This window comes from Colletes gigas, unplaced genomic scaffold, assembly GCF_013123115.1.
Source record: "Colletes gigas isolate AHSC1104 unplaced genomic scaffold, ASM1312311v1 Colletes_gigas_Sc00007, whole genome shotgun sequence".
NCBI lineage: Eukaryota > Metazoa > Arthropoda > Insecta > Hymenoptera > Colletidae > Colletes > Colletes gigas.
In genome coordinates, this window is record NW_025106636.1 from 9,934,555 (window position 1) to 9,947,723 (window position 13,169).

General features: G+C 38.2%; 2 protein-coding genes across 3 annotated transcripts in view; one reads left to right on the plus strand and one right to left on the minus strand.

Moving 5' to 3' along the window:
• The first annotated feature begins 45 nt into the window (after positions 1 to 45).
• Positions 46 to 7,901, plus strand: LOC122396050 (arginine/serine-rich protein PNISR-like). 2 transcript variants are annotated; one of them, XM_043394151.1, is made up of 11 exons: positions 46 to 569; positions 676 to 864; positions 1,653 to 1,909; positions 2,121 to 2,292; positions 2,764 to 2,945; positions 3,126 to 3,362; positions 3,682 to 3,784; positions 4,751 to 4,822; positions 5,091 to 5,185; positions 5,277 to 5,433; positions 5,512 to 7,901. In XM_043394151.1, the coding sequence occupies exons 1-11, from the start codon at positions 476 to 478 to the stop codon at positions 6,294 to 6,296; spliced, it is 2,343 nt and encodes a 780-aa protein (XP_043250086.1). In that variant the 5' UTR covers positions 46 to 475; the 3' UTR covers positions 6,297 to 7,901. The 2 variants fall into 2 exon arrangements, with proteins under 2 accessions (XP_043250086.1, XP_043250087.1); XM_043394152.1 differs by having other exon boundaries at positions 4,760 to 4,822.
• A 5,072-nt stretch (positions 7,902 to 12,973) lies between these two features.
• The window catches only part of LOC122396267 (circadian locomoter output cycles protein kaput), a 127,834-nt gene continuing 127,638 nt past the window's right edge, over positions 12,974 to 13,169 (minus strand). Inside the window, exon 11 of the mRNA XM_043394500.1 lies at positions 12,974 to 13,111. The gene's annotated coding sequence lies outside the window, so the exon portion shown is untranslated. The remainder of the gene's footprint in view (positions 13,112 to 13,169) is intronic.

Consider the following 13,169-nt stretch of genomic DNA (forward strand, 5'->3'; position numbering starts at 1 on the left):
ACGCCAATGAAAATCTGCCTTTCACGTATGATGTGACACCTCGCGGCCAACGTTAACAGAAATGCAATATTTTCCGGTAAAGTAGTTTTGGCAGTTTTTCGATACGTCGTGCATGGAAAAAGTATGGGAAAAATGTAATATTGCGTTGCCTCCAACGCGAATCGATCACATTAATTTATGGCTCGCGTCGGTGCCCCGAGTGCGATAAACTCTCACGAGTCGTGTCCTTAATCGCTGTGCACATTAGATATAGTACCATCATCGCGATAGGGCGCTCGGAACCGTATTAAAACATCGATCGGTGAAGTGAAAGTGATAAAAACCGACGAAAATCAAGTGTTTTTTCACCATGTAGTTGACAAATCTTTCTCAACAGGCCTTTAAACTTGTATCGCATATCAATTCTCGCGTTATTCACGTACAAGGTTAAAGCGCTCTGATTCATAGTTATTGCTTCTGACCAGGGCATTAATAAATGAAAATGAGTGGGGATATGTTTGAGGGAAAGGATTACCCTACCCAATGGGCCCTAAATCCTTCTGCTTATCAGAATATGAGTAACGATCAAGGTAAATGGAGTAAGAAGTATTTCAGTACGAGATGCGTATGCGATTCATTTTCTTCCACCATTGTACAACTTCTAATCAATGTACAAAACTCTTGATCGCTATTCAGTTGACTGGGCAGCATTAGCTCAGCAATGGATCAAAATGAAAGAGACTGTAGTACCACCGGCACCGCCGCCACCTAATATTAATCCTGTGTGTTCTGGGAACGATGGTAGTGGAGAAGCTCCCATGGACATGGACACAAAAGACGATGATATACCACCAGCACCTCCTGCACCTACAATTAGTGGATCAGGTAATGAATAAAAATTGAATTTCTATAGTTCATTGAAATACGCTAAATAATTAAAGATATGTGTATACAATATTCACATATAATGAAGATAATTTTGTACTATGTCTACCCCTGTGTAAATTTCAACAATTCACTGCAGGAAGCAGCTAGTGTAATATATAGCTCTTTTAATTTGAGGAAGTAAATAATAATCCGTAAACTAGATTAGTATTAGCACAGACATAACCTAGACCAAGCTAGTACTAGCACCTGTGAGGATTCCAATGTTTTTTCTGGCAATTCTACAGCGAAAATAAGCATATATCCGTGCTCTTTTCTTTTTTTTTTTACCAATAATCATTATTTATAAAAATATTCAACGTTTAATTTTTCAATCTTTTGTGTGTATTATTTCTTTGAGTAATTTTGAAAGTTGTAATAGCGGAAGCGTATAGTTGTAGGTTCGTACCAGAAAATTCCAGGTTCGAATCTCGTAAGGTATAGAAATTTTTTTTTTTTGCAAATTAAAATTATGCTATGACATAATTATGATAATAGAATATAAAAGTCTATAAATGTTTTTAGTAGAAGGTTAATATCAATTATTAAATATTAAAACTTAATTTTTGGACAAGGAAATATCCCTTCTTAGATTATACCGTAAATAGAGGGACACCCTGTAATTGTTCGTTTGATTTCCTGTTTTGTTTGTAACCTAACATTCGCAGATATATCTAATTCATAAATGTCGAACGACTTTCGATTTATATTTATGGAACTACTTTACAAAATGTGTTCTTTAATGCCAGCCGAAGCATGGAACCAATGGAATCAATGGGGTCATTGGAACAGCTCAGGTTCTGGGTCAGGTACTTGGGAGTGGACTGGTGTACCTCCACCTGGTGTTTCTATAGGTTCTGATGGGAAACCTATGGGAATTCCTACAGTACCAGTAATTCCACCTGCTCCGACTATATCGACTACCGCAGAATTTAGTGTTCCACCTCCAGCAGCACCGTCATTATATTCTTATAACTCAGTACCTCCGACACAACCTTACAGTCAGGTTAAAATTGTATTTCTAATTTAATAGTCACCTAGACTCCCACGATCCCCGATTCACTTAGGCTCGGTAAAGAAAGAATGAACCACACATCGTGTGACAATGTTGCGTGTGCAATTGCAGTCGAGAATGTTTAATTTCCGTAGTATCGAGATTAGAAAATGAAACGCGGAGGAGATTTGAAATTTACAGATAACGAGTGTCTCATATTTAGGTCAGTAGTTTTTGGTCTGGGGAACCTCCGGCTACAATACCCCCCCAACCGCCTCCTTTCATGAAAGGGGTGAGACACGCGAATAGAGCGCCGCATATGAGGCCCATAGATAATGTACGGTGTCGGGAAGACAGGGAAAAAACACCAGAAGAAGACACTACCACCACAATAGGTACGTTCACGAAACGTTGCTTTCGCCAGCTGTGTAGGCGGAATATACCCATAACACTAGCAAAATTCCAGTTTTATGGAACCAAATAACCCTTACACTATTGCACGATCGTTCACTATTTCGTGGATAACTCATTATCTTAACCGCTTCCCGTGAATTCAGACTAATGCTAAACTGCTTTGTAACAGAGGTTATAAGAATCGTGACCAACTCTTGTGGCGTACTGATAGGAACTAAAACTCAATCACGATCGTCATTTGCTGTCCGCGAGCCTGGCTCGTGATATTCATGTTTGGGCCAAAATCATCATCACGAGTCAGACTCGTTGAAGTACGGGAAGGGGTTAATTAAATCGATACTCGCCATATTTCCTCCGAGTTCTAAGAAATAGTAGGGGTAATTTTATGGTATTCCCCGAATAAGAAAATTGTCGCGATAATTGTTCGTACGGTGAGAATATTTTTCCTCCAGACGCGGCAAAACGTAGGCAATTACCAGCGTGGATTAGGGAGGGTTTAGAAAAGATGGAAAAAGAGAAACAGAAAGCTGTGGAAAGGGAGAGACAGGAAATTCTGAGGAAACAAGAGTTGGAAGCTCGAAAACAAGCGGAAGAGGAAGCGCGGGCAGTTCTGAACCCTTCTAAAAGCAAATTTGTGGGTATCTTGGACAGTTATGGGGTTACGTCGCTATGGTGGTCGAAGTTCTAAGCGTGAAATACTGTTGAAAACTTTTGCAAAAAGAAAAACTCGATTTTATCAGCCCCTATAGTGGCGTAACTCCTTAGAGCGTAAATGAGGTAGCGTCGTTTACACGGTTGGTCTTAAAAAATGTAGGATTCTGATTCCGAGAAGGAAACAGAACAAGAACCTGACGAAGGGGTACGAAATCAGCAAGTAGCTGAGAAAAATTTCGAACGTAGCCAAGACATTCTTCTCCGACCGCGGAAATCGCGATTTCGAGACGCAGATTCACCTGACGCTCATACTCATACCGATAGAAGTCCGACCACTCCTTCCAACACGACTCTAAGTATACCCAAGCGAACTAGAGAAGAAATTCTGCAAGATGCGGTACGTTTTACAACAATCCGTCGATGGTATTATTTACGAAGAAAGTCTTGCAAGATTTGGAATTTCTCTTCGTGGAATTTTTTACGAACATAGAAGTGCTAGTCAAAATTTTTTTGTTACAATCTGTAATCGACTACAAACTGATCAACTTTTGTTGGAATAATTTTTTCGTCAGATTATTGGAATAATCTGAATTCAATAAAGATCAAGTTTCAATACTGCTGTTGGATAAGTGTCGCAACACTTTCTTGGTAATGAAATAATATTAATGGGTGTGTTAGTGCCAGTAATAACATTGGATACAATTTGTGTGCGTCAGATGTTGAAGGTACGGAGATCGCTAACGGAAATTCTTCTGGAGGTAACCAACGAAGAAATCGGTTCTATATGCAGAGAGGTTTGGAGCCGCGCACGTGCCAAAGGTACCCCAGATACACACGATACAACTAACAAATTGATATTTCATACTTTCGCTCATCAGTGCACAGAATCTGATTCACACGAGTCTCGTGCAGTGTTGCGGTGAATTTTATTTGCCCATTTCTGTAATATAAGCCTTCAAATATTAAACAGAGATTTTTCAATTCATAGAGTTACTTATTCGATAATTTCAGGATATCCTACTTTATTTTTCCAGGATTTATACACGTACTATAAGCGATACTCGTATTTTCTTTTTCAATAGATATTGCAGAAATAATTCCGATCGAGAGTTTTCTTTCTTTTTTTAGTAGAGATGAACCTCGCGTCCCGACACGGTCTAAAAGATTAAAATTTTGTATCAAATTTGTAGTTCAGTGAAAAAAAATGAGTGGTGAAGAATTACGTGATGTGTACTCGATGTAATTAGCGTAATAAAAGAATTCGTACACTGTGCAGACGTCGCATAAAATAAGTAACACGCGATAAACATTTTCTACGAATTATTCTAATATATCTGTCGATTGGCTCGATAAGAAACGGTCTCGAGGAAACAGATATAGCACGTTCGGATTATATGTATAAAGAGAACTGTTTGTTTCAGTTTCCAATTTCTTTACATTTCGCGGCACGCGTTGTAGTTGTCAGAAATGTTATGCCCCTAACTTTTTTTACACAAAGTATCTGTATTTATTTTCACTGATGTCGAGCTACCTTATGGTCGTGCATAACTTGTCATTGAAATGTATTACTAACGTCACCTCTAAAGCAGTTTCAGTTTTGTATTTCTAAAGTGAATCGTTAAAGATTTCTTAAGGCGTATGAGGAATGATGCAGGATCTCGACTCTCCTTGTGTGTATCGATGATGATGATGATGATGATGATGATGATCAGTACCATTTAATTTTGGGGGGTATCCTGAGGATAGCTCTTAGCCATTGGGTACTAAATGCGTGTGTATTGTAAGTCCCTGCAGGAGAGACCCCCGTCGCATCCTTCAACAACATGGCCCCTCTTGCTCAGATCACTCGTAAGCTTGGTAAGTCCCTATGTCTTTACAATCTTCAACGCACGGTCATCCTAGGAACCGGTCGTGTACATGCCAGTCACTTGTAAAATGCATCCGTGCATTACCGCTCTTTGTAGCCATGCTCGCTTATAAGTCTATCGTGAAACGAAGATGTCTTTCAGGACATTTTTCGATCATAGCAGCAGCATATTTAGTGCTCGAGCGTATGTCTTTACTTTGAACGACAAAACGAACGTCGTGTCGTGGACATGCATAATAAACTACTCGTTTCGTATAGGTCTGGGCATCTATGGTGACAGCAACAGCGAGTCTGAGGAGGAGCAGAGCGAACACGTCCAGGCTCAAAACAACGACAGCGACGAGGAGCTGATTGTGAGTTCCTTAACTTGAGAATCGTCGTTTGGCAACTTAATTCCCATGCATATGGAAAAAAAATAAAATTTGCAATCGCTTGTTGTTGCAGGAAACTTTGAGACGGCGGCAACAAGCGTTCAAAAAGACGGAGGAGGAAATCGAGGCGCGTCTTGCGGAGGAGGATGAGAGGGATGAGCAACGTTACGAGGAGCATTATAATAAGCAACAGGAAAATCATACTGGTAATACAAGCTGCAAGGATACAGGTATGTTTCGAAATGAAATAATACCTAAGGACGTTGTATTGCATCATTAAGCGTAACTCCGTAACATCACTACTTTAGTTGATGAAAAAGAAACGGTAAATAATCAAAGAGAAGCGTCTGAAACTTTATCGAGCGGCGGACAAAGTCCACAGCAACAGATCGTGCCGCCTGATACGGCAAAGACCGATACTCCGTCGGGGTCAGCCGATTCCGAATCTAGCAGTTCCGAGTCGACGAGCTCTGACTCGAGTCGTAACTCGTTGAAGAAGAAAAGATCGAGCAAAGTTCGTGACCGTGATTATCGAAAGAGGAAGTCGAAGAGTAGGAGTAAATCTAGAGGCAGGAAGTCCCGGTCCCGTTCCTCCGAGCGTGGTCGCAGGCGGAAGTCCAGGTCCAGATCGATAAAGTCTTCACGTAAAGAGTATCGTTCAAGGTCTTCGAGCAATTATAGGTCCGGGAAGAAGCACAGATCGCGATCAAGAAACCGAAAACGTCGCAGATCCCGTTCGAGGAGCTGCCGTAGATCTAGATCCGTCTCGACCGCGAGGAAATGGTCGCGATCGCGTTCCAGGGGAAAGAGGAAGTCCCGTTCTCATTCGAGAGGCAGAAGACGTAGCCGGTCCTATTCTGTCAGACGCAGTAAATCACGCGCCAGGGACAAACGAAGGACACGTTCACGATCCAGGGGCAGAGACAGAACCCGATCCCGCTCCAAGGACCGCAAGCGTTCCGAATCTTACGTTTCCAGGAGCAAGAGGAGGAGCAGATCTAGATCTAGGGATCATAGAAAGTCACGATCGAGATCAAGGCAGCCGAATCATCGGGATGGTAAGAAATCGTCGTCGCATCGGTACAGGAATTGAACCTGACCAACTTCTAGCCAAGGTTGTATATACATATTCATATTAATAACTTTTTCGAAATATTCGTACAGACAGAAAAAGTGAGAGAGAGAAGTAACGAGAAATACTTTTTGTTCTCCATAGATATATGTATATATATATGTATATATATGTATACGTAATCGTACATGTATATATATGTATACATAGACGTCGGAAGCAAAGGTTTTCATTGTGATTGTCCATTGAAATTTTTCCATGTGCGCGTGCGCGCACGTTAACGATGTCGGATCGATTAGGTTACTTCTGTCCGATTCATTAGGCTCGTTAACTTGTAATAATAATGTCCAGCCAGTTTTGTAATTATATCATGAGAACATCAGATTTTTACCTCTGTAGTGCTAACTCGTGTAAACCTAACCTCTATTCCTTTTTTTCTTTCTTTCTTAAGAACAATCAGGAACACGTATTTACGCGCATCGCCGAACTCTCTGTTGGCTACTTATTCTGATTGATCTTCTTCTCCGACGCCATTATTTTGTAACGATGTATTCGTTTTATACGAAAGGTTATTTTCCTACATTTCGCGGTATAGTGACTCGGGTCGGACACCAATCTACTTGTGGCGAACAAATACTGACTATCATTAAGTCGTTAACCGTTCGTAAACTTGATCGTTGTTGCATCGCGCATCTTTTTTCGTACAAGTAAGATCATAGGTACACGGACGTACTCTTTACTACGCATTAAAAGTCGCTGCCGGGTAATTATGCGGGAGCCAGATTTAAACAATCTCACGAAGGTCGCTGGAAGTCAGTGTCGCTTCTACTTTAGCTATACTTGAATAGTTATTGATTTAGCTCGAGACAGGCTTGTAAGTTTCATACCTTGTACCCTATTTATAAGTTTTCTTACCATTAAAAATTAGGCGAGGTACCAACGGGATTCGACATAACATTCTCACGATGTTCGACGAATGATTCCTTTAAAGAAATTTTTTAATTTTTAGTGTTTGTAGAACTATCGTGGTGGTCGAATTCCGTAGACATATCAATTATCGATTAATCGATATACCGCGCGTGAGGAAAGGTGCACGATGTAACAATCAAAGTGCTAATTAGACGAAACTGATTAGGTACAAATGAGTTTTATATTAGAGATTCGAGGATGCCCGACTCGAATGCATAGGAATCGCAACAATTTGTTTTATTATTTAAAATTATTTTTTGTCAGTCCCTCACGTTATGATTCTCGCCATATCAAATGAATAGAAACGATACTGTTACAACCAAGATGCATAAAATCGCGACACCATCCGTTGCACATACACACAGAGATTTATTGGTTCCGGTTACACGATTGAAGTACGCTCGCATACGTAAAACCGATAATTTCAATGTGTTGTAAGTACGGACCTTACATACATACTGCTATGATAAGTGTAATGAGTCATTTTTAATTGAAATAAATAAAAGGAATGAAAAACGAAGCATATTTAAACATAATAGAGCGAAACATATCTACCTTGTATGATCGTATTTCGCGAAGGTAAGCTTTTGATTTGTTCGAAAGTTGCACGTGACGAATACAACAGGATTTTCATGTTTTTTTCCAAGTCGTATTATTTTGTCTTTCTTTTGTAATATATATTGGGAATTAGACGACACAATACGTCCGTTCTATTGCATTATCATAATTTATTTCATATAAACATTTGATACAGTTTTAAAATTTTCTTTGTAGAGCTTAAGCTTTAGTAGTAGTGTTAATAGTAATTAGATTCTATAGAATATATCGGAGATAAGTGGATGGAGTGATCGAGAGTCAAAGTTTGGTTTGGCATGATATCGTTAACGTTCACTTTCATACATTTGGATATATATAAAAGAACATTTACAGAACGGAATGCAACGCGTTTATTCTTCTCATGCGGAGTGAGAGGACGTGATTTCGAGAAAAATAACGCGAATATTGAATTAAGTTTACAAACAATGGATACAGGTATCTGCAAAATTGTTGTAGAATTTGTTTCTTAACTTGAGCAACGTTTGTTAGGTTGGAATATTTGTTTAAACTTTACTTGAAGAGTGTCTGAATCCCTAGCAGTAGATATGTCATTTTAGCAATATTTTTCTTATAATATTAACTTTGTAGCAACATATTTTCTCTGTATAAACATTCTTCTTTTTAGTAGATACCTATTTTTTTTTTTATTTTTTGATGTTTTTATTACGTTTATTCTTAATCTTCTTTCACTGACCAAAGCTGTTTTGATTTCTGTTTAAGATTGTTTCTTCTTCTTTTTTTTTTTAAATAAATATAAGTTATTCAGAAGCAAATCTGACTAGTTTTGTATTAACTTTGTAATAGTTAATAAATTAAAATAAATAAAAATTTCTATTTCTACCTAATAATTCTCTACGAAAATATTTACAAGTTAGAACAACTTCTTAGTGCCTAAATATATGCTTGTAAAAAAAATAAACCTCTAATAAAACATTTTTAAATGTAATGGAATTGTGCCCTTTTTTTTTAATTTCAGCTACTTGAGCTATCAGCAATTTTTGTTGATGACTCTGCAAGGTATCCCCGAAATATAGTTTAAGGAATGGCAGGAATCTATTCCAGAAGCATTGCTAATAGTATAACCAGTTCCGAATAACCATAATTTATATGTTACTTTACATGCATTGAAAAAAATTATAATTGTGTCGTCAATTCGATGTTCTATTTTCCACGAACTATATAACTTGTCAGTGAAAGAATTAAGAATCTTTTAAAACCAATAATCATGGACCAAATTTTGTGAAAGATTCAATTCGCCTCCGAACACAATTTTTCTCAAAATCCATCAAGCAAAAAAAAATATCACTATTCGATGTATTTTTATCTCACGTTTATTTCAATTTTCGCCTATGCTAGATACGTGCAATAGTATCCTCACGTTAGTAGTTACATTTGTAAGAACTCAATAAAGATTGGTCTTGGGTCTGATAGTCCTTTGTATCGAAGCAGGCACTCGGTGATGTTTGTTATTGATAAATGCTCATTGTCACCAATGTAGAACAGAAAATAGTTAATGATAAAAGTCTCGTTTTAATGATCTAGTCTGACGGGGTCGCGATTAAATTACATATCGTCTGCAGATACCAGATAATATAAAATAAGGTACGTATTTTGATCTATGTGGGTAGCTATGGGGAGTCTATATCGACTAATCTTATCTATGCTCGTTAAGAGATACCTTACTTTAAATATACAGTAAATATACATGTATGCTTAAACTGTCAAAATATTCTCACCAATGTTGATCAAGCAGGGAACAGTTAATGTCAACCCTTAAACCATAGGATTCGGTTTCTCGACCGTCAGTTTCTCTAAATATTGCTGTAAGCTATTATAAAAAGAAAATCAAATGAAAATAACCTTCGAAGAACCTTTTTTTTATGATTTCATTGCCCCATCCTTGAATTTCGAAAAGTAACTTGAATGGAAGCCCATGTGATTTAAGGGTCGACAAACGATTCGAGGGTCGCGATTACTCGCGCGGACATATTTATAGATAAATGTGTACAATGGAGAGGTAATCAGTTTACCAAGCAAGATTGTCGGCAGGGGTGAATTGTTAGTGAGAACATTGTTACAATTTAAGCATAGTGGATATCGTTAATTCGCTTTATGTATGGACTAGACTCAATTACTTATAATAGTAGATCTTCATACGATATTGCAAAGAAATGTAGTTTCAAGCTGTTACGATCGAAGATGTGAATTTACAATGTAGATTGTCAACACATGTTACTGACACTATCTTCGTCTCGCATCCAATAAACCCCTGTTCTGCTATTTCTATAATGATTAGGAAAATGTGGTTTGTTCACTGCATTGATACGGATGAGAGACTTAACAGCAAGAGCTTTAATTAATTATAGAGTTTGATATGTATAGTAGTTTCATAAGAAATATGTATAATAATCGTTTATTGTCACTGTTACAGTGTCAATTTTTCAGTGTTCGTTTTTAATTGTTGATATTTTACAAGAGGAATACTTTCAAAAATTCTATACTATAAAGTACGGGAATACCCTAACTCACTCTGGAAAGAACCACGCCAGTAACACGTGTCGACAAACCTATCGCAAAGCCGATCAGCGGGCTGGATGTTTACAAATAATCATAGCAAAATAGTTTCGTATATTGTATAACACTACAACGACACGAAGTAGGTAAAGTACAGAATAATCGTAGCTCAAAGGTCAAAAGACGCGTGGATTCGAAGGAAAAAGACGTCGCTGGTAGCCTTAGAAATCATTACCATACTATCCGTAAGATGTAAACGTTCCTAGTAGTAAATAATACAATGCACAGTGCGAGTCACCTAACGTTGTCATTCGAACAATCTCAGTTTCTTTTGGCTATACGAAAAAAGCGCCTAAATAACTCTGCCCCTTCCTAATTAAACTATTTCGTGTCGTCAAAAGGAATTGAAATCTGTTGGTACGATAACTTTAGGTGCTTCGCCTTGTATATATTTATATATATAATATATATAATCTTTTTATATATATCAAGATCGTAATAGAAAGAAGAGCGACAACGCGTCGTTTCCTTCCAATTTTCCATTCTGATATGTATACTGCAACGTAACGCAAAGTAAAATCACGTTTCTCTTCACCTCCCCCTCCCCCTTCCTTTACCTTCCTCTCTGGAGACTCGAATAGTCGAAATCACTCTCGCCTGCTGTTTACGCGAGTAAACAACGAGTAAGTCGATCGGTTTGTTCCTCGTCGAGATTCCCTTCTCCTTTCCCCACTTTCCGGTTTCCTTTCCAGCGGTTTTCACTTCCCCGAGCGGCAGACGTCAACGCATGTTCGCGAAATGATAGTACGTCTATTAAAATTATGGAAGGCCCGTCTAGCATTGCTAAACGTCGATTACACATGTACATAAATAGCGTATAAATTAATTAAGTACAAAAATTACAAACTTATTAACAAAAAAACACATATTGGCGAGACTGAGGAGTTCAGCCGAATCGAGAGTTTCGTGATTTTCACTGTTTTCCCCGTTTGTTTTCCGTCTTGGCCCGTTCGTTTCATGTTTTTCTCTTTCCCGTTTATTTATTTATTTTTTTTCTTTAAATAGGAAAACGCAAAATGTGTGATCTACGCTAGGGCTGGGTGTCCATTTGTATATTTTTACTCCTTCCTCCATCTAAGGAGTCTTTTCTTTAAAAATATATGGAGAGAAACGTTAGTTTTTGTTTTATGAAAACAGAAATGTTGTATAGATACTCGTTAATCAAGTAGAACCACTTAATTTGTAGTTGACATTATGTAGATACCACAAATGCAGTACTTCCCCTCTTCTTTCATCGTTTTTCCGCTGTCTGCGCTAGTAGTAGAAATACTTGATTAGTGTAAGCACGTTAGTTCATTAGCAAAGGGCATTTCAACAAGAAAAAGAACAATTTTTTAGTTTATCAGTTGTAATGTACAGAAAAATTCGACGACCAGTCCCAGCCCTAACTTACGCGAAATAGTTTTTCGTCGAGGGCGTGCGAAATACTTGTCATTTAACGAAATAAAACACTAACACTCATTGTTGATAATGCAATAAAGTACCGCACGTTCAATTACCTAACGCATATCACAGAATCCATGTGTACACCTTTAAAAAATTATTACACGCGCGAACGCAACGACACGATTAACCCTTCGCCGTTTCTCTATCGATACCGACTCGTGCTCGTTTCTTTAATTTAAATTCAAATTTCCAAGGAATTATCTCCGAGCGATAAAAATAATTCACGACACCGGGAGATAGATTGCAGACGCTGGAAACATTAGTGTTCCCCATTAACAATAATTCGAACCGCACGGGGTTAAGCAATTAAGAAACAAAGCAAAGATAGTACGTACAGCACGATCACACAATATATACGTAGGCCTAATTAAAACTGAATTCCGTGTGTATGTTGCGTTTCTTGCAGACCTGAGCATTGTTTCTATTTAGAGTTAAGTTGCAGAACTTTCATCTTGCTCTCCCTAGCGTTGTACGAGCAGTTCGTTTTTAAAGTTGGGCACACTGAGCCAGAAAATAGGGGTTCCCCCTTACTATTAGCGCCGCCAGTGGGAAAACGATGAAACACTACTACTATTTTTCGCGCGTATAGTAATTGTTTCATCGTTCCTCCGTTGGCGGCGTTCATAACAGAGAATGCAACTATTTGTTGGCGTAATGTGTTTAAATTTCCAAATAAAACAAATAAAAATTTCCATATAGACTAAATAAAAAAATATAATAAAACAACGTTACGTTACTTAAATTATTTTTACAACAAGATCGCGATATGATATAACCTCTGCCCAGGTCTGGTTTATCGTAGCTCGATCGAGGCGATTTTGTTTGTGCTCCTCGATAGAATTAAGAATTGCGTTCTGTTTCCTTTCAATTCAAGAATTAATCACGAGCCCGGAAGATCGCGTTACGTTAACCTCAAACGTTTTTTCTTGCGACCTTCTCGTGCTCGTTAGGCGATCCGTCGAAAATAGTAATCATCGCCTTTCACGCGTGCTCACGTTCGACGAGCAAGAAACTTGGAACTGCACGTCCCCCGGGGAACTTTTGCGTGGAACTTAACAATACGGATGAGCTAACATAATCAGGCATACATACACGTACGTCGTAGCAACGTCGGATATCATTAACTGTAATGAGTATGTTATGTTACAGCACTATACGAGAATACTCTTAACAGTTTAACCAATATTATCTGTATGGTACAGTTGCGCGTTTTCCGATCCGTCTCGGTGAAACCATCTCCTGCGAGATATCTGCGAACATTTCAAACGAAACTAGTAAACGTCTATTTCTATAAAAGGGTTAATTTTA